Source organism: Sceloporus occidentalis, unplaced genomic scaffold (assembly GCF_023333645.1).
Source record: "Sceloporus occidentalis isolate IW3139 unplaced genomic scaffold, rSceOcc1.0.p SCAF_6, whole genome shotgun sequence".
Taxonomy (NCBI): domain Eukaryota; kingdom Metazoa; phylum Chordata; class Lepidosauria; order Squamata; family Phrynosomatidae; genus Sceloporus; species Sceloporus occidentalis.
The window spans coordinates 61,162,739-61,189,699 of NW_028316986.1; the positions used below are offsets into that span (position 1 = coordinate 61,162,739).

A 26,961-nucleotide genomic window follows, 5' to 3' on the forward strand; every position below is an offset into this window, starting at 1 on the left:
TACTGAAGTTAGGATTGTCCATGCAATCATATTTCCCATTTCTATATACTGTATGGTTATGAAAACTGGACAGTGAAGAAAGAGGATGGGAAGAGAATCAACTCATTTAAGATGTGATGGAGAAGAGTTCTGCGGATACAATAAGACTACCTAAAATAAAAATAAAAGATAAATAGATAAATAAATCAAATGTGAACTCTCCCTAGAAGCCATGATGTCCAAAACTGAGGCTGTCGAAGGCAGCATAAAAAGGAAAGCAACTTGCCAAGAAAATTTTCTTGCCAAGAAAACAACAAGGCAGCCAGGCTCAGAGTACACACTAGTTGGCTTAACTTCGAATGCTCAGCTCTATTGATTTTTATAGTGTCCTAAAGACGAATAAAATAAATTTTCTTTTGAGTAGATAAATCTTGCGTGCTTTGTGCCTTCCAGTCATTTCCAACTTAAGGCAACCCTAAGGCAAACCTATAATGGGGTTTATTTGGCAAGATTTGATCAGAGGAGTTTTACCATTGCTTCGCTCTGTGGCGGAGAGCATGTGACTTGCCCAAGGTAACCCAGTGGGTTTTATGGTTGAATGGGGAATTAAGCTCTGGCCTCCAGAGTCATAAAACAACACTCAAACCCTGTTCCATACTGAATCAGTGTGGTGTAGTGGCTTGAGCATTGGACTATGACTCTGGGGAGCAAGGTTTGAATCCTGATGGGTCAACTTGGGCATGTCACACTCTCTTAGCCTCAGAGGATGGCATTGGCAAACCCCCTCTGAAGAAATTTGTATTTTGAAGCTGTAAATCTAAGCTGGCTCAAACCACGTATAATATTAAATAATAAAAGGGAATTAGAATTGGAAGGTCACGATTTAAGATGGGGTTGGCACAGATATCTATGGTATGAAAAGGCCAAAATACATGCAGGTTTTAAGAACCATATTATAAGGAGATCACTATTGAAAACCTGGCAGAAATACAAAGTAAGGCTAAATCCCAAAACTCCAGGATGGGTTTCCACACAAGAAGCCTTTTGAAAACGAGAATTAAGAGATGTGAATTGGGTTAATGTATAGAGACATATTGGAGAAAACTGAAACAAAGTCAAGATTTAGAGGGATTGAATGCAAAGATAAAATGGTTAAATTAATATCAGCAACGAGGGAGAGTTAATGAAGATTTTAAAAAATACAGTATGAAAACACAATGTGAGACTTTGAAAAGTTGATATGCTCCAATAAAGATAATTTAATTAGTAAAATGTGTAAATTATTACTTAAATTTGCCGCTGAGGAGAAACAAGGAAGAACAAGTAAAACACTGTATGATAAGCTCAGCAAAATATATAGGTTACAATATTAATTTGTAACAATGGGAAGATATTTGAATAAAGGAATTAAAATTTACCTGCTCCTTTAACCTGTAAGTTTTTTTTAATGATGAACAAATAGTACTTAGAATCATAGAATCATAGAATCGTAGAGTTGGAAGAGACCACTAGGGCCATCCAGTCCAACCCCCTGCCATGCAGGAAATCCAAATCAAAGCATCCCTGACAGATGGCCATCCAGCCTCTGTTTAAAGACCTCCAAGGAAGGAGACTCTATCACCCTCCGAGGGAGTGCATTCCACTGTCGAACAGCCCTTACTGTCAGGAAGTTCCTCCTAATGTTGAGGTGGAATCTCTTTTCCTGTAGCTTGCATCCATTGTTCCGGGTTCTGTTCTCTGGAGCAGAAGAAAACAAGCTTGTTCCCTCCTCAATATGACATCCCTTCAAATATTTAAACAGCGCTATCAATTCACCTCTTAACCTTCTTTTCTCCAGGCTAAACATCCCCAGCTCCCTAAGTCGTTCCTCATAGGACATGGTTTCCAGACCCTTCACCATTTTTGTCGCCCTCCTTTGGACACGCTCCAGTTTCTCAATGTCCTTTCTGAATTGTGGCGCCCAGAACTGGACACAATATTCTAGGTGGGGCCTGACCAAAGCAGAATACAGTGGCACTATTACTTCTCTTGATTTAGACACTATACTTTTATTGATGCAGCCTAAAATTGCATTGACCTTTTTAGCTGCCACATCACATTGTTGACTCATGTTCAACTTGTGGTCTACTTGGACTCCTAGATCCCTTTCACACGTAGTTTCATTCAGCCAGGTGTCACCCATCCTATATTTGTGCATTTTATTTTTCCGCCCTAAGTGCAATACCTTACATTTCTCCGTGTTGAATTTCATTTTGTTAGCTGTGGCCCAGCTTTCTAGTCTATTCAGGTCATTTTGAATCTTGGTCCTGTCCTCTGGGGTATTAGCTATTCCCCCTAATTTGGTGTCATCTGCAAATTTGATAAGTATGCTCCCAATTCTGTCATCCAGGTCATTGATAAAGATGTTGAATAACACTGGGCCCAGGACAGAGCCCTGTGGGACCCCACTGGTCACTTCTCTCCAGGATGAAAAGGAGCCATTGTTGAGCACCCTTTGGGTTCGGCCGGTCAACCAATTACAGATCCATGTAACATTTGTCTAGCCCACATTTTACAAGCTTGTATGCAAGAATGTCATGGGAAACCTTGTCAAAGGCCTTACTGAAATCAAGATATACTATATCCACAGCATTCCCTTCATCTACCAAGCTGGTAATTTTATCGAAGAAAGAGATTAGATTTGTCTTGCATGACCTGTTTCTCTGAAACCCATGTTGAGTTTTTGTGGTTATGGAATTGCCATCTAGATGTTCACAGACTCTTTGTTTAATTATCTGCTCCAGAATCTTTCCTGGTATTGATGTCAGACTAACTGGACGATAATTGTTGGGATCATCTTTTTTTCCCTTTTTGAAGATGGGGACAACGTTTGCCCTCCTCCAGTCTGCTGGGATTTCTCCTGTTCTCCAGGAGTTTTCAAAGATTATTGCCAATGGCTCCGATATTACATTTGCCAGTTCTTTTAATACCCTTGGATGGAGTTCATCTGGTCCTGGAGACTTAAATTCATTTAGATTTACAAGGTTTTCCTCTACTATCTCTTTACTTATTCTGTGCTGAAATTCCCCTGTTCTGTCCTCTGCTCCATTATCCTCAGGTTGAGCACCCTTTGCCTTTTCTGAGAAGACTGAGGCAAAGAAGGTGTTGAGTAATTCTGCCTTTTCTCTGTCCCCTGTTAACATTTTGCCATCTTCTCGACGCAGTGGCCCTACCATTTCCTTCTTACTTTTGCTGCGGACATATCCAAAAAAGCCCTTTTTGTTGTCTTTAACCTCTCTAGCAAGCCTGAGTTCATTCTGCGCTTTGGCTTTTCTGACTTTACCCCTACAAATGCCTGCTATTTCTTTGAATTCCTTTTTTGTGATTTCCCCCTTTTTCCATTTCTTGTACATGTTCCGTTTCAAATTTAGCTCGGTTGAAAGTTCCTTGGTCATCCATCCTGGTTTCTTGAGACACACCTCCCGTTTTTCTTTCTCACTGGAACTGTTTGAAATTGTTTCTTCAGTATCTCCCTTTTGAGAAATTCCCATCCGTCCTGAACTCCTTTATCTTTTAGTACTTCTGACCATGGAATCGCCCTCAATACTTCTCTAAGTTTACTGAAATTCGCTCTCCTAAAGTCTAGAATGTGTGTTTGACTATGCCTGGCTTCTCCTTTCCACTGTATAACAAACTCCAGGAGTACATGGTCACTTCCACCTAATGATCCCACCACTTGCACCCCATTAACCAAGTCATCCTTGTTGGTTAGGATCAGATCTAAAATAGCTGACCCCCTTGTTGCCTCTTCCACCTTTTGGACCATGAAATTGTCTTCCAAGCAAGTGAGGAATTTGCTAGACCTTGAGGATTTTGCTGAGTTTGACTTCCAGCAAATATCAGGATAGTTGAAGTCGCCCATCACTACTACATCTCTCCTTTCTGAGTGTGTGGTCATCTGTTCTAGAAAGGCATCATCCAATTCCTCAGTCTGACTTGGGGGTCTGTAGTAGACTCCCACAATAATATCCTTGTTGTTTCCCTCCCCTTTAATTTTTATCCACATGCTCTCCACCTGGCTTCCATGATTGATGTCCTGGATCTCTTCACTGGTGTAAATATCTACTTAACTCCAAATAAATTAGCCAAGATGTATAAAAATGCATCAGATGTATGTTGTAAATGTAATGAACAAAGAGGAACATTTTCTTCATTTATAGCAAGGAAATTTTGGTATAAGTTTAATAAACAAATAGGGAAAAATTAAAGTAAGGAATTGAGTATGAGACCAGAATTGTACTTACTAAATATGATAAATCTAGATGACAAAAATGAATGGGAACACAGAATTTTGATAAGACTGTTGTTTGTGAGAAAATGGAAAACTAATAAAATTCCAACAAGTATGGAATGGTTGGAGAGAGTGATGGAATTAGCTCAATATGATACATTAACTAATTCATTAAGGGAAAAACCTGTATAATTATATTTGAAAATATGAAAAATATGGAAACCATTCATAGATATTGTAAAACAGATAAAAAGAGAAATAAGTTTGTTAAGAGCTAAGAGCTAGAAAACGAAGTTCTATGATAGATTTAATTTTTCTTTTGTCTCTTTATTATGATAGAAGGTTAATAAATGGATAATAAGTGGTAAACGTAACACATTTGGTTTTAGGTTTTATACTAATATATTCTATATTTAGAATATATTTAGACTTTATAAGGGTATACCTAATTAAGAATGGCGAATAGGATTATTTAATAAGAATACAACTAGAGTGTGTGTGGAAAGTCTTCTCCCCCCCTTCCCCCCCTTTCCCCTGTTAGTGTGTGTGTGTGGGGGGGTAGGGAATGGGAGTAGGGGAGGAAGGGAGGATAAAGAGGTTTTTTTCCCTTTCTTCTTCGTGGTCTCTGCAAATCACACAAATGGGTTATTTATGCGTATGCGCAGCAAACTCGGAAACTTCTAGAATCTCTGGGCAGAAAGTCATGTAACTTTCTGCAGTCTCTTTGCAACTTTTTGGCGGTAGCCCCACCCATCCCGTATATAAGGCCCCTGGTGGTCCACCCTTCTTCTGTTCCTTCATTCCGCCACGTTAGCAGCTCGAGGAACTTGCTCTTGTTCAGTACTGAATCTCTGACAAAGCCGCTTAAAACGGACATTTGACCACGGAACGGACTTGACCACTCTTTGCTTGCCGATTTCAACCTTGTCGGACATCTCACGGATTGACCCGGACCGGTAACGTTTCTCAGCGCTATGGCTTCTTTCAAGCAATGCGCTAATTGCGGGGTCAAAATACCCATGTCGGATGGGCATGACAAATGCGTCCTATGCTTGGGAGAGGGCCACATCCCCGGAGCCTACAGGCACTGTAAGGCCATGACGGCCCAAGCCCTAAAGAATAGAGACCAGAAGCTGAAAGCGTCTCTATATGAGAAGGCCTTTCGCCCTGCTCTACCTGAGACCCAGCCGGAGACTTCGGATGCATCTAAATCGAAGCCGGATAAGGCTTCAAAAAGGCCTCATGGAGAAAAACAAAAGTCCTCCAAGGCGTCTAAAGATGGCCTCGAGCCGAGGAAGGCTAGGTCAGTGTCGCCGCCGCCTAAGACCAGGTGCAGGGGCCCCCCGAGGACTGTGTTGGTGCCCCCACCGGATTCGCGACCGGTGCCAACTCCAATCCCAGAGCTTGCTTCGTCTTCAGCCCCACCACTTGAACCCAGAATTCTGATCTCATCACATCTCTCTGTCCAGGATAAGGACTTGGCAATAGTCAATCTCGGCGAGTCATCTGAGTCCGAAGGAGAAATCCCGGATTTGGACGTTCAACTATCACCGCAGAGGCAGAAGCGCTCCCGGTCACCATCCCGTTCCAGGCGGGACAGATCCTCACCTTCCCGCTCTAGGCGGGACAGAGCCTTACCATCCCGTTCCAGACGGGATAGAGTTCCAACTCTACCGAGAGATAGAGCCACTCTGGGAACGGAAGCTGACGAAGCCCTGGAGAGGGATCGTCGTGCCAGCCCCCTTGTGGAGGACTACCAACCGGATAGGGCATTATTTGATACCTATCCGGACTTGATCTATGACTACCACACCGGCCAATACCTGTTACCGGTAGATGCAGACCACCTCCGCCGCAACGTCCCGGGTCCTACAAGAGTGAGGCCTCACTCTCCTCAACACCATGACACGGTAGAGACAGTCACACGTCGCTCCGTTACGAGAGACCCGTCACCATTGAGCCGTAGGGACAGTAGATCCCCTTCTGCTTCACGCTCTCGTTCAGGTTCCCCATCTGTCCAGCTATGTGCAGAGCAGTCCCTAGCCTTTGGGGAACCGGATGCCCCGTCGCCAACGGACGATGTCCGCTCTTTTTCTGATAAGGTAATCAGAATGGCAGATGCTCTCAAACTCGAGGTCGCCCACCCTGAAGATGGTGCCCTCGATCCGGTGGAATGTCGGATTCACGGCTGTGCTCCTGCTCCACCATCCCTGGCCTTTCTTCCATCCCTAGAGAAGATCGCCAAGAGGTCATGGGATACACTGGCATCCATCTCCTCTACTTCGAGGAAAATAGAGAACCTCTACAGGGTCACTCCTTCAGGACCGTCTTGGCTGTTTAATCATCCTAAACCCAATTCGGCCATTGTGGAGGGCTCCCAAACCTCCTTTGCGGCTCGTCCCTCCTCATCCTCCATGGATAAGGAGAGTAGGAAAATCGACGGTTTGGCGAAGAAGTTTTATGCCTTCGCTGCATTGGACATAAAAATTGCCAACTACGCAGCGTGCATGGGGGCATATGTTCAACTCCTTATGGAGAAGATGGACCCTATCATCAGTGAGCTCCCTGATGATAAGAAGAGGATTATGTCCGCCATCCGGAATGAGGTCCATTCTGTGGGAGGTCAGCAGATAATATCAGCTAGACACTCAACTGATTGCTCTTCCAAAATCCTCTCTGGATCGGTAGCTCTTCGCCGCTATGCCTGGCTCCGCTCCTCAGATTTGACCCCCCAGGCCAAGGCGGCCATAGAAGACATGCCATTTGATAATTCCGGCCTGTTTAATAAGGAGACAGACGAAAAACTAAGTTTTCGTTACAGAATGAAGACAGCTGCCAAGAAACACGGCATGTCAGCTTCCTCCCCCAGACCGACCAAACAACGGTACAGTGGCCAACGGAACTGGTTCCATCACGGCCAGCAGCGCTTCCACCATCCTGAAAGACAGTTCCAGCCCCAAGATTCTACACGCCAGGGCGGGCGTTCCAGGTCTCCCTCCCAACAAGACCATCGCCAACTGCCTCAGAACCGCTACCAATCAGGTTATAAAAAGAAGGATTCTAGGGGCAAAAAGAGATTTTGAAGCCCCCCAGCGCACTTCGTCATCTCCCAGACAGATGGCTTACAGCCCTTTTATAACACCTGGGCATCCATCTCAACAGACTCCTGGGTCTTAAACATAGTTCGAAAGGGTTATGCCCTGGAGTTCTCTGAGCTCCCCACCACCGGAGCTATCATTACCACCGTCCCCTCGGACACCCTTCTCGATGAAGTGCACTCCCTCTTGGACAAGGGCGCTATCGAGCCTGTACAACCTTCTCAGGCCCGATACTGCTTTTTTTCTAAGTACTTTATTGTCCCTAAAAAACCTGAAGGCCTTAGGCCGATTTTGGACTTGAGTGCCCTAAACGCCTTCATAGCTTATAGACGCTTCAGGATGGTAACTCTTGCTTCTATTCTGCCACTCTTGCAGAAGGACGCCTGGTTTGCCACGTTGGACCTGAAGGACGCCTATTTTCATATTGCGATATGGAACGATCATCGCAGATTCCTCGCCTTCACCATTGGACCAGATTTCTTTCAATACAAGGTCCTTCCATTCGGTCTGTCTTCAGCACCAAGGGTCTTCACGAAGTGTATGGCTCCTGTCATAGCTTACCTTCGTTAACAAGGGACCGTAGTCTTCCCCTACCTGGACGACTGGCTATTCACGGCACCGTCCAGAGAGGCCCTTCAGCACCAGATGGACTTTGCCCAAGACCTACTGGCATCTTTGGGACTTCGTGTCAACCTCAAAAAGTCCCATTTAACTCCGTCCAGACAGATCAATTTTATAGGCACACTTCTGGACTCAGAATCAGCCAAAGCCTACCTTCCACGGTCCAGATTCCAAACCCTGACGCTCGCCATAAGAGCCTGCCTACGGTACAGACATCTACCAGCCCGTGTGGTGCAGGTTGCAATGGGACATTTGGCCTCCACAACCTTTGTTACTCTCTGGGCAAGACTGCACCTCAGGCCCGTACAGTCTTGGTTCCTGTCCATCTTCGATCCGGTGAGGGACCATCCGGACAAGATTCTCACCATCCCAAGAAAGGTCCAAACCTCGCTGAGATGGTGGCTCCAACCAGACAACGTCTGCTCCGGCATGCCATTTAACCCACCTTCGCCAGAGATAACTCTGACAACGGACGCATCCCTACAGGGATGGGGGGCCCATACATTAGGCCTTACTGTCAAAGACAAATGGACACGAACGGAGTTGAGCCTCCACATCAACGCATTGGAGATGTTGGCGGTAGAGAAAGCGCTCAGGGCCTTTCAGGGTCTACTCTCCAACAAGGTGGTACTCCTCCTAACGGACAACACCACTACCATGTACTACCTCAACAAGCAGGGAGGTACAAGATCAAGGACTCTCCTAACCATCACACTCCGGATCTGGGACTGGTGCATACAGCACAGCATTCTGCTTCAGTGCATCCACCTCCCAGGGGACGAAAACGAGCTGGCGGATCAACTCAGCAGATCCCAAACAACGTGTCACGAATGGAAGCTACACCCAGAGGTAGTCTCCCACCTTTTTCAACGATGGGGCACGCCTATGGTGGATCTGTTTGCCTCCCCCAGCAATGCCCAACTAAGCAGGTACTGCTCACGGGTTCGTGGAGCCGGCTCCCTGGGAAATGCCTCCCAGTTTCAATGGACGAACGGTCTCCTTTATGCGTTCCCCCCATTTTCGTTAATCACCAGAGTATTGACAAAGATGTGGACGGACTCCACGGATGCGATCTTGATCACCCCGTGGTGGCCCAGACAACCGTGGTTTGCTCCTCTGTTACAACGAGCCCAAGAGCATCTTCGCTTGAAACACCGGCCCGACTTGCTTTCGCTTCACGATGGACAAGTCCACCACCCCGAGATGCAATCTCTCCCATTGGTGGCATGGAAGATTCAATCCTAAAATCGCTACCATCCGGTGTACAGAATATGATCAAGGCAGCTCAAAGACCGTCTACCCAGAGGTCCTACGCCTACAAATGGGACAGATTCCTTGCCTTTCTGCAAACCAGGGAAGTTCCACCATCCCATGTTTCCATCCCCATAGTCCTAGACTTTCTTATGTCATTGACGGAGGCAGGTCTCTCCTTGAGTTCTATCAAGTGCTACCTGTCTGCCATCTCTTCACACTATTTCTTTCAAGACAAACCTTCTTTGTTTAGGGACCCTCTCATAAAGAGGTTCCTTAAGGGATTTAACAACTTGCATCCTCCAGTCGTGGACCCTCCACCGCAGTGGAGCCTGGACACTGTTCTGGCTCATCTAGTCTCTAAGCCCTTTGAACCATTAGCTACCACGGACTTGAGACTCTTAACTTGGAAGACAGCCTTTCTGGTAGCTATCACGTCGGCCCGCCGGGCTGGTGAACTGTGCGCCCTTAGGATGGATCAACCCTTTCTCCGTTTTCACAAGGACAAAGTGGTCCTCCGTACAGACATTACCTTTTTGCCAAAAGTAGTATCTGCCTTTCACATTAACCAGGACATCGTTTTACCGACTCTGGCTCCTAATCCGACCACAGACCCTGAGCGCCAGCTCCACACTCTAGAAGTAAGGAGGGCACTGGCATTTTACTTGGACAGGACAGCTGGTTCCAGGCGTTCGGAGAGACTATTTGTGTGTTACTCCGAAGCCAAGAAAGGGCTGCCGGTTTCACCGCAGAGGTTTTCGAAGTGGGTGGCCAACACCATCTGCCTCTGCTACGAACTGGCTGACAAGCCCTTACCAGGTCGGGTTAGAGCCCATACAACTAGGGCAGTAGCAGCATCCGCAGCCTTTTTGACGGGGATTCCCCTCGAGGATGTGTGTAAGTCTGCTGTCTGGTCCCAACCATTGACATTCATCAGACATTACAGGCTGGACACCAGGGCCAGAGAGGATGCAACCTTTGGGAGGGCAGTGTTACTTTCTGCTATGCATTAACCTGTAGTAATGTCAATAAATAACACAGGTGTTTGGTTTACATACTTTATTTGTTTCTTGATTTATGGTAATTGACACTTCCTCCTCTATAGACTACAGCTCGCTAATCTAACCCATTTGTGTGATTCGCAGAGACCACGAAGAAGAAGGATAGGTTGCTCACCTGTAACTGTGTTTCTTCGAGTGGTCATCTGCGAATTCACACAAACCCACCCATCCATCCCCTCAGTGTCTGCTCATTTGATAACGCTTGTTGCCGCGCTGTTTGCGGCTCATTCGGAACTGAAGAAGGGCGGACCACCAGGGGCCTTATATACGGGATGGGCGGGGCTACTGCCAAAAAGTTGCAAAGAGACTGCAGAAAGTTACATGACTTTCTGCCCAGAGATTCTAGAAGTTTCCGAGATTGCTGCGCATGCGCAGAAATAACCCATTTGTGTGAATTCGCAGATGACCATTCGAAGAAACACAGTTACAGGTGAGCAACCTGTCCTTTCTTTTCTTTATCCCCCTGGTTTCTTTTCTCTCTTTTTCTATTTAGTTTTCCCTAGCCTTTTTCTGTTTTCCTAAGTTTGGGTATGTATAATATTTATGTTTATATGTGTTTTAATCAAGCATTGAATAAAAATTAATTTAATTAAAAAAGAAAAACTTGCCAAGAAAATTGTGTTCACCTTAGGGCCACCATAAATTGGAAAGGCACACAACAACAACAACAACAACAAGATAGCTCTTAAAATATCTGCAAGCAATTTAAGGATTTTGATTCAAGTATTCTTGTTGACATACATACAGTGACAAAACACAAAGGCTCTTTTCTCCCTTGGCATTACGAAGGCAAATACAAAGATGATCCGTCAGTCATTATTGACAGGGAAGGAGCCATTGATATCCGTGCTGACCCAAAATAATGATTTTGAGCCTAAAATGACTAATGAGTCCCTCTGTAGATGTACAGGGATGGGAGAAAGTAGGCTTAGGCCTTAGAGTGCTCATGGCAGTTAGGAAGCAGTGACGGCTCCTAAACCTAACAATAAATGACATCTATTTCTACAAAGGAGAAATAAATGGATCTGTTCTGCTCTGCTCTGTCACTGTCATAAAAAATTGAAAAAATGCAATTGCATTTCTGAAGGAAAAATGGTGTGGTTGTGTATATCTGTATGAATGCTTGTGCCTGTGTCGTTATTGTGGGGGAAACAGGGTGTAAACATGGAAGTCTTCTAGAAAAAGATCCCTTTTCTTGACTAGAAATGTGTAAATGGAAAGTAAAAGAAAAATAATGTGTTGTAGATATCCTAAATGCTGTGTTTGTTGTAATGTTTATATTGCATCTGTTAATGTTCCTCATTAAAAGGCTAAGATCCTGCTTCATTATCACACCTACACCATTGTACAACTGAGAAGGCCCTCCACAATCTGTCTTCAGATGCTGGCAGTGCCCTGACCAAAGTGTTTCTGAGGTGTTGGAGATTAGATTCCTGGGAAATTACATCTGCAGCATGCTCCCAGTTGTGGGGTGCCTTGAGAACAGGAACCTGGAGAGACCCCTCAGGGTTCTTCCACAACTGCTTCTCACAGTGCATTCTGCAACCAGGAATGTGCGGTGGAAACATTTTCCAGCGCTCTGATCTCCAGTGACTCAGAATCAGTTAGGTTGGTGCCCGGCCAGGCGTTAACAGTAGATTTCTGGAGTCAAATTCAGCCATTATTGACTATAAATCTGAATTCCCAGCAGTAAGGATATTGTAAGCCTAGCTTGCAATATCATAACTGCTGAGCAAAGTGCCTGACATTGTCTTTATGATATCTGTCAATTATATGTAGTTTTAAATAGTTGCAGTCTTTCAAGAGGCACAAAGCAATTTGATCCAGAAAAGGGGTTGTGAATGGAAAGGCAGAATTGATTTTATTTCCTTTCACCTGTAGCCCATTCCATATTGTTGGAAGGGTCTATTAGTCTTCTGCTGAAAATTGTTGAGTGGGGAAGGAAGAGACGATACAATGGACTGTAGAGGAAAGGGGGAGTTGCCAATATTGACGCCTTTCTTTTTCTGTCCATGGAAGTTTTCAGCAGAATAACAATGATTCCCCCTGTGGAGGTACACAGTTGGGCATAACATATTTACCTCATTTGAATTTTATTTGGGGGCTTTCTTACTAGATAAAATACTTGCTTTTTTATAAGACAAGTAATATTATGCTTCAAAATGTAAGTTATGGTTAAGATGCAAATGCAATATTAGGTCCAAAACACACTGCAGAAATAAACCAGTTTGGGACTGCTTTAACTGTCCTCCTGATCAGTGATAGGGAATTGTGTGGACTGTAGTTTTGTGAGACTTTTAGCCTTCTGTCAGACAATTCTGGTGCCAGAATAAAATACAGTTCCCAGGATTCCCCTGCATTGGGCTACGGCAGTTAAATTGGTCCTGAACTGGATTATTTCTGAAGTGTGTTTTGGATCATTAGTCTGCTAAACTGTGAGATTTACAGTGCAATCCTGTAGCAGTTGACATAGAAGTAATTTCCATTGTTTTCAGTGTGTATAGCTTTAGTTCCATTTGTAGGGATACCTCTGTATGTGCTATGGTTGCATATCACTGCACTGGAAAAGGTATTTAAATTATATGTAATTTGTACAAACTAATTTAGCTGATGTCCCCATCTTATAAAAGCAGAATTTTAAAAACTGTTATTTTTCTAGAATGCCAGCTAATGAAAACAGAGAGACCGAAACCAAACACATTTATTATCCGATGTCTTCAGTGGACCACTGTGATAGAAAGGACATTTCACGTAGATACACCAGAAGAACGGTGAGATTTGTTATGTAGGCTAAGTTCTTTAAGAGCTAGATTCCTGTATCCTATTTTTAATTAAGCCTGAAAATATGAACTATTCAGATTATGCACATATATTGCAACATTTATGAATAGAGGTGCATGAATATTCCTAATTTAAAACACAATACAAGGTTTTTTTACAGTTTTTAAAGTCTGCCCTAGAAAATGTGAAATTTAGAATCATAGAATCATAGAATCATAGAGTTGGAAGAGACCGCAAGGGCCATCCAGTCCAACCCCCTGCCATGCAGGAAATCCAGATCAAAGCATCCCCGACAGATGGCCATCTAGCCTCCGTTTGAAGACCTCCTAGGAAGTGTGTTCCACTGTCGAACAGCCCTTACTGTCAGAAGGTTCCTCCTAATGTTGAGGTGGAATCTCTTTTCCTGCAGCTTGCATCCATTGCTTCGGGTCCTAGTCTCTGGAGCAGCAGAAAACAAGCTTGCTCCCTCCTCAACATGACATCCCTTCAAGTATTTAAACAGGGCTATCACATCACCTCTTAACCTTCTCTTCTCCAGGCTAAACATCCCCAGCTCCCTGAGTTGTTCCTCATAGGGCAAGGTTTCCAGACCTTTCACCATTTTAGTCGCCCTCCTCTGGACACGCTCCAGTTTCTCAATGTCCTTTTTGAATTGTGGCGCCCAGAACTGGACACAATATTCCAGGTGAGGCCTGACCAGAGCAGAATATAGTGGCACTATTACTTCCCTTGATCTAGACACTATACTTCTATTGATGCAGCCTAAAATCGCATTGGCCTTGTTAGCTGCCGCATCGCACTGTTGACTCATGTTCAACTTGTGGTCTACTTGGACTCCTAGATCCCTTTCACATGTTGTCTCCTTAAGCCAGGTGTCCCCCATCCTATATCTGTGCATTTCATTTTTTCGCCCTAAGTGCAGTACCTTACATTTCTCCCTGTTGAAGTTCATTCTGTTAGCTGTGGCCCAGCTTTCTAGTCTATTCAGGTCATTTTGTGTAACACTTAATAAAGATTGCTTATAAAATACTGTAATATACAACATGGACAGTAGCCAAATACACACAATATAGATATAGGGAAGATAATGTTCTGTTCAAGATCTGAATTAACTTAATTCATTAATAGTGAATTCTGCTATCTGGTGTAATTTGTTAGTCTTGCATCGCTATTTGAATTCTGCTAACCACCAATTGCTAAAATATTTATTTATATGTGTTTCTTTCATTACTTTCCACATGTTTGTGTTTGAAAATCTTAGCTTTTTAATGGTTCTTATATCTTGGTTCTAAATTTATTGTTAAGAAGTAAATCCTAGTGGAATATATTAGATTTACTGTCCAGTAATATACAGTTTGAGAACACTGAACTATAAAGTTCAGTTTCCAGTTTAGAAAACCTCCTGTGTAAAAAGTGTATCTCCAAGGCTGCAGTTCTGTCTCTTTTAGGCACATTTAGACATTTCAAGAAAGTGCTACAGGCATGAAAAATAACTCTCATGGAGAGGTGTAACTAATCACAAATTATTCTTGCCTACACACCTTTCTATCTGTTTTTCTCTTATATACAGTGTGAGTGTAAGGGGGAAGAGAAAGAGGGACCAAAATAAGGAAAGCAGAGAGAAAGTGGAGAGAAACCCAGGGCGTGGTTGACAGAGTTGTGAATCAAAGATGGGGGAATTAAGAGTGGGTAGGGATAAGAGAGTGGGGGAGATATCGAGAGAAGGAGGTGGAGGGCAACAGAACCAGGAGGAGAGAGCATGTAAACACAGAGGAATACCCATTCAAGTGTTCCTGTTCCATTCAAGTGAAGGCAATATTTTTTGCCATTCTTTTGCATGGAGTGAAGTGAAATAAAGCCAGGGTGATGTTTGAGTGCTGGACTGTGACCTCTGGAGACTAGGGTTCGAATCCCCACTAAGCCATGGAAACCGACTGGGAGACCTTGGGCAATTCACATTCTCTCAGCCTGAGAGGGATTCCTTCAGAATAAGTCTTACTAAGAAAACTCCATGATAGGTTTTCCTCAGGGTCACCCTTGGACTGGAATGACTTGAAGACACACAATAACAGCAAAGTGAAGCTTTAGTACCCCCTCAGCAAACAAAAAGACTAGAACAGGGAGAGAAATTCATTCCCTACCAGACTCTGTAATTATTTTAGTCGGTATAGGTTGCCCCCATCCTTCAAATGAATGATTCCATTCACTGTTGAAAAAATGGTTGAAAAGAGAAACCCAGAGTTGCTTATTATTTATTTGTTATTAATATGTCTATGCCATTTTTACCCCAAAGCCAACAGGGCAGTTCATAATAGATTTTCAGTAAAACCATAACTACAGGGCGCTATTGATCAAACCATTAAAATTTATCATAAAACCCCTTCAGTTCATAGGAAGAACCCTTCTGTTGACTTTTGAACATTTGATCCAATTGATACACAGCCTATAGAGATGGCAGATCAGCAGCAGGAAATCCCTTTGTAAGAAACAGTGCACACAGCAGTGTAAAGAAACTACAGCAGGAAAACTGAAAATTTTGGGAGGTTAAACTTGTTTGTGTATACTGTATATCCCTCTTTTAGTTGTACATTTGTGAAAAGTATTATGAGAACTGTCCTGTTTTTGACAGGGAGGAATGGACAGAAGCCATCCAAGCAGTAGCGGACAGGCTTCAGAGGCAGGAAGAGGAGAGAATGAACTGTAGTCCAACCTCACAGATTGATAATATTGGAGAGGAGGAAATGGATGCTTCCACAACCCATCATAAAAGAAAGGTAATCTGAAATTGCCTTTGATAAATCTTACATTTTAAAGTATGATCTCAAATGCAGGATTGATTTGGAACAATTCAGTTCTCCTGTATTTGTGTAAAAATCTCAGCATAAAAGATTTAAACTGCTTAACAGAGAAATACAAAGGGCTGGCAGGGAGGGCTTGCATCATTCCATTCCTCTTCAGCATTTTTAGAAAACATTTTTAACTGGCTTGATAAGAGGCTAGTATCCTCTCTCCATTCTGGACACTGCCCTTTAGTAAACATAAAATAAAATTGCAGAGTAGTAATGTTTTTGAGGTAATTGACTTGGTTATATGACAATTCCTTCTGGAGGTATTCTGTAGGAACTTGGCTGAGGGTATTCACATATATAATTGTGCAATGAGTCCATTATACTCTTTAAGTGTTGGTATATGAGGATATGTTGCTTATGCATGTTGAAATTTAATAGTTAGTTGAAAAACATGCCAAAGAATGCAAACTTCATGTGAAAACAGTTTTCAGAAGCTGAACTATAGGCAGTTTTTAGATCAGTAAATGTTATTCTTCTTCTAATTTTCAGGTATTGGTAGAATAGGGTCTAAAACAGGTTGTCCCTCATATTCAGTTTATATTAATTGGGTAAGAAAAATAATTATTAAATATAATATGTTATTAGGTCTGGGTTAATATTAAAATATATATCTTACTGTTTTTTATTATTACTTCATTTATTATTTTTATTTTATTTTCTCCAGTATAATAAATTTAATTTTAAAAAAAACCCAAGCATTCATTGGTAAACTATTGTCCATATTTAGTGGACAACTTGATTTGAAGTCTTTTAGTTGTCAGTATTATTGTATTACTATATACTAGTTCTTATAGTTAAAGATAATTGATCTGTAGTTTTTAAACATAACTACTCTTACTGTCTAGGGTTTCTTAATATTATAAGTATTATATATTAGAATATATAATATATAATGTTATTCATTAGCATTGTTGGATATTTCTGTACCAAAATCTGGTGATTTTGCAGCAGATGGTACTCATGAAAAGAACATAATCAGATTATGAAAGAAACAAAAAGGAAGAGTATTCTGCTCCACAGAATAAATGTATGTAGGAAACAAGGTACATGATGTTATTTAAGTTAAATAGACTTTGTTTTAACATTATCCAACTGATTTCTTTTTATCTTGAATTTCATCAGTCAGCAAGACCCTTCCTGTCTTTTTTTAATTAAAATTTTAAACATTCTAAAACAAAACATGACAACGAACAGTACACCAAAACAACAATAAATAAAGACAATAACCCAGATAAGGGCATGAAAATTATAGATAAAAAGGTGTATTCGGGGATCCTGAAAGGCATCTTTCCATAAAAACTTAGCTAAAATTGGAGGATGTCTAGAGACTAAATCTTGCTGGATGTATTCAATAAATGGGTGCCAAGTCTAATGAAAGGTCAATCCAGAGTGTAAGCCTCTTGCTCTGTTGTTATTGAAACTTCCTGTCAAGACCCCATATTGTTCTTCTCTGGGCAGATGCTCTCCCCCAATAGTCTTTCCCAGCTGAACGCTAACATTGGGGGGTTATGGGGTGGGCCAGCTCAGGATATTTTCAAGCACCAATGTTCAAAAGTACCCACACCCCTGCAAGCCTTCCCCAGGTGAATGGTTGACAGGCGTTATTAGGTGCCATGTCTCATTCCCCCTCTAGTCTGGTCTCCAGGGTTATGCAGCAGCCAAACAGCTTTTGGGCTGATGGCTAGATGCACAGCAGAGATATCTCCACCTGCCAGTGTGACTCCTGTCCACTTCAACAGCTTCAGAGATAGAAGGAAATCATAGGAGGGTGGTACCCCACTGATGTACATTATAGCCAAGATACTTCTCCAGGAGAAGAAACTGACATGGCTATGCTTCCTGATGCAGCCTCCTGATGCATCAGCTCAAAATTCATCTTAAAATCCAGGCAGCCGAACCATTCAAAAGAGTTAAGTGGTACTAGAAAGTGGGGTGCTGAACAATGACACATGCAGCCCCCTCCCACCAGTGAGGTGCAGTGCAAAAAACAGTTGTGACTCTCCTGCTGCTTTTTGTATTGTGTCTCACATGTAGGAGAGGGCTGCATGCATCATTGTTCAGCACCCTGTTCTCTAGCACCTTGGACTTCCTTTGGCTGATGGAGCTGCCTGGTTTCTAAGGTGGCTGTAGGAAGATTGAATTCGGAGATGCAGCTATGATGACAAAACTCCATTATTGTAACTACACCAATGGAGCACCATCATCATAGCTATGTTTGATGGTGCAGGGTTTTGGCTGTTTTGTTTTTTTTAAGAGTATCTCTCCCTCTCCTCAACTCTTGTCTTTCATTTAGTGTTGGGACTCAAGGGAGTTCACAGCATGATTAAAAGCCCAATAGCTTATTCCAATAAAAACAAAATTAAACTGGCAATCATTTTAATACAACAACCAGATTAAAAACAGTTTAAAAGCACTGAAGGAAAGGGGGGGGGGGGAATACATCATAACTCTTCCCCAAGAAGCCCCCCCTCCCCCAGCAGCAAGTCACCTGCCAAAAGGTTTTTGACTACCAGTATAAATACAGCTGGGAGGGGAAACTCTTTTTTCCATTCTCACAAAAAATGTCTGTGATAGTTGTGGGAACAAGATAAGAACTTTCTCTGAAGATCTCAAACATAGGGAGGTTCATATGAGGAGAACGAGTACTTCAGATAGACTGGGCCCAAGTTGTGTAGGGCTTTATATGTCATAACCAAAACCAGCAGTAACATTTAGCAGCTGCACTGGCAATACCATGGGAAGATGACTTCTGAGCAGTTTTGTGCGTGTAAATGGGGAAACGATTCATTTCAACATTCTTTGTAGTCTTTTTTTAGATTGATATGATGATTTTTCATATGCACAGAGTAAGCTTTGAAAACATTTTTAATACTAGCCAGGAATCAGACATTCCCTCCTCACTCATTTCAGGACAAATTTTTCATCATACATTTAAACTTTTAGAAATTGAACAAGCCCTCAACTCTCTCCTGACTTCTGTAACAGAAGTAGTTCAGTGTTCTTTTTTTCTTGCTTTCTGGCATCTGTGCACTGCAATCACTAGGATTGCTTTTCTTTTGATTTCAGACTTGGGGTTTTGAATTCCTTTATGTTTTACCCTAGTTGGACATTGCCCTTTGTTTCTTTTAATACTTTTTATTTTTTATTTATTTTATTTATTTGTCTATCACATGCACTTTCCTTACGCTTAGTTTGTACTTGTTTAGATAGATTAAGTTTTATTTTTGTCTGCTTAACATATTACACACTGGCTGTGAAAATACTCTGCAAACTCTGTACCCAAAGAGAATAAACAGGCTGATAGTTGGCATTATATGGCAAGTCTGTTGCTGGCATGTTATATAATCAGCAGACCACATACATTCAGAAAATCTTCCCATGCGGATCTTCAGGGCCTGGAGCATGATGATGTTAAAGAAAGCTTAGTGAGCTGTCGTATTTCACCATCCCTTGGCTCCTCTGTAATTGATAATCATTCTTATACTGGCAACAGGAAAAACATTCAGACTAGGCTAATAATTATTCTTTTGTGTAATGCATAGGCACATATAGCATCAAAGATCACTGACATTTTATTTATTTGGGCATGCTCCTTTGGCAAACACACTGTGCCTTTATATATGGTAGTACTTGTAACAAAAAATGAGATAAAGATGTAAGTTTATACCAGATTTTTTCACTTTATAATATTCTCAGTGTGAATTATAAACTTTATACTTTTTTAAATGTTGATAATCAGTATTTGATGACAAGAGAACAGCATTTTAATGAATATATCTGCAAGCTGTAAAGCCTATTAATTGTTGGTCTTGTACTTCATACAGACAATGAATGATTTTGATTACTTGAAACTGCTTGGCAAAGGCACTTTTGGCAAAGTTATTCTGGTTCGAGAGAAGGCAAGTGGGAAATACTATGCTATGAAGATTTTGAAAAAGGAGGTTATTATTGCAAAGGTATGCATGTGTGTCTCATATCACGATATTGAAGAATATATCTATGAATGAACATTTTCAGCCCTACAAATCATCTGGTTATTTATTTAATGGCTATGCCACTCTTCTCTTGGCACAAGCTCCAGGGCAGTCATCAAGTTATGTATGAAATGAACTTGAAAGGGTTTTTGTTTTGTTTTGTTTGCCTATTCACACATTGTAGGATTAATTAATGTAGCCTATGATTTAGTAAATGGAAGAGCAATCTTTGGGGGGATAGGAGTACCCCAGAACTGTTTGTGGGGGGCACACAAATGAGCAGACCATGTGTTGAATAAGAATAGGAATATTCATTCTCTCTGTTTCTGTCACTGTCTGTTTCTCTTCTCTCACACAAAGGGAGGCTCCATTTTCTGTTGATGCCAACTCTGTTTTCTGGCGATCATCAGATTGTCATCTTAACTGCTAAACCACTGTGTTCCTTATACTTATACTTATTCTTATACCTTGTACTTAAGCTAGGTTATACTAAGTTAGACTATTTGTTTGTTTAGCCCAGTCTTGTGTATTCTGACTAGCACAGCTCTCCAGAGTCCCAGGCAGAGGTTTTCACTTCACATCCTCTCTGACATTTTACCTGGATTTAATACTGTATCAGGATTGAATCTGGTCCTGCATAGATAGAAAACATATGTTCTAGCAAACTATTAATGTGATAGAACTATGGCCAGTATTAGTATTGCTTGAAGCTGCCATAGTGTCAGGGTTGCCCCTTATAGCTTCCTTTGCCATGTTAAAATTAGACCTGGTTAGCCTGACTGATACCGTTGTGTAGATATGCTGATCATACTTGTAGGTTTTTGTGTTTGAGCTGTTCCTTTTATTTCTTTGTTGTTGGTGCTCACTTTTACTTTATTTTAAAGTGAGAGAGCTGTTTTGTGGGGTGAGGGGATGTCAGGGTCACCCCTCATAGCTCCCTTTTGTCATATTAAAGTTAGGCCTGCTTAGCCATGCTGTAGCCATGTCGGGAGCATGAGAGGTGGAGGTTGAGCAACTGTGGGGATTGTTGTGTGTGAACCAATGCCAAGAGTATATAGCAGTCCATGGGAATGGAATGGGAGAGAAGAGAGGAGTTGAGTTTAGAGAGGGTATAGAAGTGAAACGTAGCTTATGTACTCGGAACTAACAAAGGATGTGCTACTGCTCTGATTTTTTCCAATGAACTCCTTCAGGTTTAATCAACGAAGCATGTTCATTGAGTTAGAAAGAGACAGAGCTTCACTTGTACCATACATAGAGTAAGATTGGAAACAGTTCTTATCAGTCCATGATATCCTATTTATGTTATTTATTTGTTAAATTGGTATTCCCACTTTCCAACAAATGGTACTAAAAACTTTTGAATGACCCAGACAAGTTTTACTTGCATACACCTGTGGTAGTATTTTTTTTTAAATATGGATTTAAAGTAGACAAATTTCTCATTTTCTAGTACTAATTTCCACAATTCAGTTTTAAAATGTTTACTAGTGCTGTAGAGACACTTTATTGTCCCAATATTGGAACAATATGGGGAAGAGGGTTGGGTTTCTTTTTTAATCAGGTTTATTTTCTTTCTATTTTGAGGTATCCTTCTCCTCTTTTAAATGTTTTTATTTCAAGATACTACAGAATCTTTTTGGAGTTTTTTTCTTCTTCTAGTGATTTAATTTTAACTTTCGAATTGCTTCTTTTGAAAGTCATTACTAAAGTTACAGTGTTTACTTTCTAGGATGAAGTGGCTCACACACTTACAGAAAGCAGAGTATTGAAAAACACTAGACATCCTTTTTTAACGGTGAGTATAGATAATTAAAAACACAGTTAAAATGTACCAAAGGATAATCCTGATTTTAATGGCATACAAAACTGCAGTGACAGTTATCTATCAGAAACACAAAAGGGTTGGAGTCTGCTTGATTACCTTTTGGAGGGAACTTTGTGATAAGTATAATTTGTTTGCATGCACAGCCTTTCCGGAAAGTACTTTCTATCATCATTATAATTACCACCAGCAGCACAATTATTATTAATAACTGTATTTATACCCCACCATTTTCCAAGACTTAAGGTGGTTTATAAATTAAAATGAGTACAATATAGCTAAAAACGTACAAACGTTAAACATTAAAATAGAATTAAACTATTTGCTGTGTTAAAACAATTTAAAACATATAATTTAAAATAATTTTTAAAGTTAAAAACCATACAGTGAAACAATACAGTACTGTATCCTCAAAAGTCTTTTTTTAAAAACCTTCAGTTAGAAATCATATTGTAATAAAATGTTGGTCAAGATTTTGTGTCACATAGTTATGAATGCATAACTATTTGCCTTCCCCTAAACCTCCCTTACCAGCCAGCAGCCATACTAAACAACAGAGGTTTGTTCTGATGGTGATCAGGGTGCAGCACGGTGACATTTCCAGCCCCCTCCCACCAGCAAAGTCTGGGGTAGTGAGGAATTGTAATAGAGGTCCTGCCTCTGTTTGCACCAGAGATTGCTGGTGGAAGGGAGCTGGAAATGTCATCCTACTTTGCCCCAATCACCAGCAGAACAGAACTCTGTCACTCAGTATGGCCGTTGGCCTTTAAAGTAGGTATAGGGGTGTTAGCTGCATTGAGTCCCTATGTTGGGAGGAAGGCGGGATATAAGAAAATAATAATAAAAAAAAACATATTAGTCTAAAAGATGGGGAGGAGTTGGGGTCCCCAGCAACAGTGTCAGCATTTCCTTGGTATTTGCAGGGGAATTATTAGCTCAAAAGGATGCTTGTGAGAGGAGTCTGATTTCGGGCCTCTTTTCACCTATATATCCCAGTACACGGTGGCACTTGGTGGGGTTTGGTTCCAGGACCCCATGGATATCAAATTCTACAGATGCTTAACTCCCATTAAACACAATTGCATAGTAAAATTGTGCACCCTATATAAAATGGCAAAATCAAGGTTTGCTTTTTGGAATTTATATTTTATATTTTTGGAATATTTTCATTCCATGGATACTTGAATCCGTGGATGAAAAATCGGTGGATATGGAGGGCTGACTGTAATAACTGCAGAGAGACTCTGGTTTCAATGAATATAAAGGTTTTATTTAGAATATATTTATTTAGCAAAGGTGCACGCAAACACACAAAACCATTGCGGCCTTAAGAACCATAAAATGTTAACATACAGGAAGGAGTGGAAGTGAAGTCAGGAATTGGAGGGGATGATAATTGCCAGTCCTGGAGATAGGTCAACAGAAAATGGTGCAGAGCCAAAGGAGTGCCAAAAAGCCGTGGTGCTGGTAGCTATGGTGCCCTTTCTGGGGCGCAAAAAGGAGCCACTTTTTGAGGCTCCTTTTTAGGCTGCAGAAAGGCGAGATAAAGGCCATGGCATGCAGTTGCCACAGCCCTGAAAGAGCTAAAGGGGGTGGCCTGTACAGACCCCTCAGTGTTTATTTTAGTACTATCTGCATTTTTCACATAGCCTTACGTCGGGCTGATCCCTTACATAGTTTCTGTAGGCCATTGCAATCTCTCAAAAATATGCCTGACACTAGATATGAAATATGAAATCCCTTATCCAGTGTGAGGGGTGTAGGATATGCTAATGAGGGCATTTAAAATTGTGATAATAGTGCTGTGATTGTAAACATGAATACTGAGCAGTTCCAAATACAGCGAGCCACGCCATGTGCAGGGCTTCACTTACGTGGCTATTAGCAAACGTTGAAGCTGCGGGAGAATTTTATTAATGGTGCATGTGGCCTGCGACGCACACGCCCCGCAGCACCATGTGCACATGACCCATTATTTTCAGTGGGGTGCGAGCATACGTGATTTTCCCCTTATGTAGGGTGGTACGGAACAGATCCCCCACACAAGAGAAGAGAGGACTGTACATAAATCTAGCTTACACATTCATAAGTACTCAACACAATGCCAGCCATTATTATTAAAATTCGGCAGCACATATACTAAAATTATTATTAAGTTATTGTTGTTTTTGTTATTATACTTCCTGTTTCTTTATGCACATCTTAAGTAAATAGGCATTACATAAACTTATTTTATTTTATTTTTTTCTGGATTGATCTTGATAGAGGAGAGTACAATGGATACAGTATAATTTTAGCAATATTTTAGTAGGAATGAAGATTAGCCTTTAAGTCTCTTTTCATGAAATCTTAGTTTTATATTAGATAATGCTGTTTTTGTTATGTCTTCTTGGTCAAATATGACCTTTCTCTATGACTTAGTGAAATGTGGTCCAACTCCTTATTCCAGTTTACTTCAGTAGCAGTTGATGATAACTATACCTACCTTGTAACGTCTTACCTTATTCAGTTGTCATATATAGAAATATGTCTTCACACTATTGAGTGGAAGCAAACATTATTTACTTTCCCGTTGCTTATTTTCAGGAGTGTTCCATAGAATGGTGGGGTGAAGCCCCCATCCTTTTTGGACCATTAACTTCTGGTTCTTATTTTTTATTTTGGTTCTGAGGAGTAGAACAGTTTTTCTTTTAACCTGTCCACAAATTCCATGTGCCTGTTGCACCTTCAGTGTTGGAGAACTGGTAATTCTTCAAATATTTCTTAGCTGATATGAATAGTGAATATGTTTTCTGTATTTAATAATTTATTTTCAGGTTTATTAATAATAATAAACCTGGAAATAAATTAGGGGGGAAAACCTCGGGGAGAGATGAAAATAGACATTCATCTTTCAGAAATATAAGAAAAATCAGGCTTTAAAAGTACTCACTTTGATAAGACTTTAAAGGTTGTATGCCATTTATAAAGCATCTCAATAAATAACAAACAATATATCTAGTTATTAATGCCAACTAGGCAAGATACAACAGGACTCCCTCCCATAAATGTAAATAGAAAGAAATCTGGAGTGTGGTGAGGTATATGTATCAGGAACTATGCATTGAAGACTTCCTTGTCATAAGTGTTAATGTCTACATGATGGTGCTTTCTCTGGTAAACCCAGTTGTTGCCAGGATCCAGGACATTTTTTGTGATGAGGTATATACATCAGGAGCTATGCTTTGAAAGCTTACCAATTATATGTGTTAGTGTCCTCACAATGGTGGTGGATGAAACAGGTGTGGCACACCAGATCTTATCAGCTTCATAAACGGTGATAGGTTTATTTAAAAATAAAGTAGAAGCAGTGCTGACAATTATCGTTGATGATATTATTTAGGTGAACATTCACTGGTAACTTAACTTTTCAAAAGATTATTTTTTATTTCTGGGATTATCTCTATTCACACATGATCATCACAATTCATTTATTTTGGACTTATATAGTAACATGCGTAACATACACATTAACTATGTCATGACTTGGTTTGTATACCTATTGAATTCCATTCTGAAATGAGATTATTCTTATGTACCTTATGTTGCAGGTCTGTACAAATTTATCTGGAAATAAGTCCTTTTTATTTCACTGTGTCCTATCCCTGGATAGATAGGTATAAGAATTACAGAGCAAAACAGAACAGATAAAAAAAATTGTTGTATTTGTACATTTTTGATGATGAGGTTTTCCATAACTCTTTTTTCCCTTTTAAGTCTTTGAAGTATTCATTCCAGACGAAGGATCGTTTATGTTTTGTGATGGAATATGTCAATGGAGGAGAGGTAAGTCAAATAAGGACTGCTGGTAGTGTTTTTGTTCTGATTCCTGCCCCAAATGATTAAAGCTTAAATTCAGTATCATGCAAGCAGATGTGAACTAGCACAATGAGACATCTCCTCCTCCTTCCCTTACCTGGCAACCTGAAAATCATTATGTGAAGCATGTCCAAATCCTCCATAGCAGGTTTTGATGATGCATGGAAGAAAGACTTCCCTCTCCCAGTTCTATTCATAAAAGTAATTCTGTTGGCCAGAAATCCTATTTTACCTGACCTTCTATTGGCAATATAGGGCTCCACATCCCCTTTATTGAATTTTTTGGTTATAATAAAAGCCACCATAACATGATTGACATTAAATGGTTTTATCACCTATTATTGTCCTCTCCACTCATGTGCAATTATCAGTGTGCAAAAATAGTCTACTCATGAACTTCACTGCCTATCAGCAACCACTCATGAGAGCTGAATATGTTGCAAGCTTAAATAGAACCAGTGACATAGATCAGGGAAGTCTGAATCAAGCTATTGCCTTCAGATTTTTTTTTTAAAAAAGAAGTTATCATTTCTATGTTGCGTTATAACTTTATAGTCAAAAGATAATTATAATATTTCTGTTTCCTTTATCTCACTGAAAATATTATCTTGAATGAGAATGAATTTTGGTCTACTGAAGACTGCCTTTGGAAATCTTAAAAATATTTCTCTGCATCATTTCAATTGTTTGTTTGTTTGTTTTACTTTATTTTTGACAGTTGTGTCAGATTTACTACCTTTAGCATAGATGTTTCTATTAAAATAAACATTTTATGTCTATAAATAAACATTTTTCTGTTTAAGAAACAATGAATGTTGTTTATAAAGAAGGAATGTATGTACACAGAGAGTCATTATCTGAAAATGAAATTCTTCTTCATCTGGAGAAAAGTTGAAAGTTTCTCTATCATTTTCATTGTTGGATCCTCCTTTTGAGGATACCACAAAGCAAACTTAGTGAAATTGTTTTACTAACCCTGATTAAAGATAACTCTTTTAATTAAATGTTATGATACTGGTGAAAGTAGGATTTAGAGTTTGGAGCAAACTACTGGCATTTATATCAACTTTATATCAAAGCTGATGCTATTGAACTTACCATGGATAATATGTAGCCTGTTGAATATTTACAATGGTCTTACAGTATATAAAATATGTATAATATGCATTAGAGTAATCACATGGCAAATGAAGAGCAATGGTCAACTGGGGGTTATTAGGAGTAAAAATCAGAGAAAATGAACATTATCCAAACCCTAGTCATATCAGGACAGAGTATATTACAAGAAACTCTAAGCTCATTCTATTTGGTCATCTTGCATTTTTATTATAGTACAGTACATGAGGCAATATATTATTGGTGTAGCCATACAGGTATGATGGCAGAGAAGAGAC

General features: G+C 40.7%; 1 protein-coding gene across 2 annotated transcripts in view; it reads left to right on the forward strand.

Annotated features, from left to right (window-relative positions):
• AKT3 (AKT serine/threonine kinase 3) overlaps positions 1–26,961 on the forward strand; it is a 189,151-nt gene that overhangs the window by 119,667 nt on the left and 42,523 nt on the right. For both annotated transcript variants that reach the window (XM_089529831.1, XM_089529830.1), the window contains 5 exons: positions 12,940–13,051; positions 15,691–15,835; positions 19,735–19,866; positions 21,617–21,682; positions 25,466–25,534. In XM_089529831.1, the coding sequence (XP_089385957.1) occupies positions 12,951–13,051; positions 15,691–15,835; positions 19,735–19,866; positions 21,617–21,682; positions 25,466–25,534 (513 nt within the window). In that variant the 5' untranslated portion in view covers positions 12,940–12,950. The remainder of the gene's footprint in view (positions 1–12,939; positions 13,052–15,690; positions 15,836–19,734; positions 19,867–21,616; positions 21,683–25,465; positions 25,535–26,961) is intronic.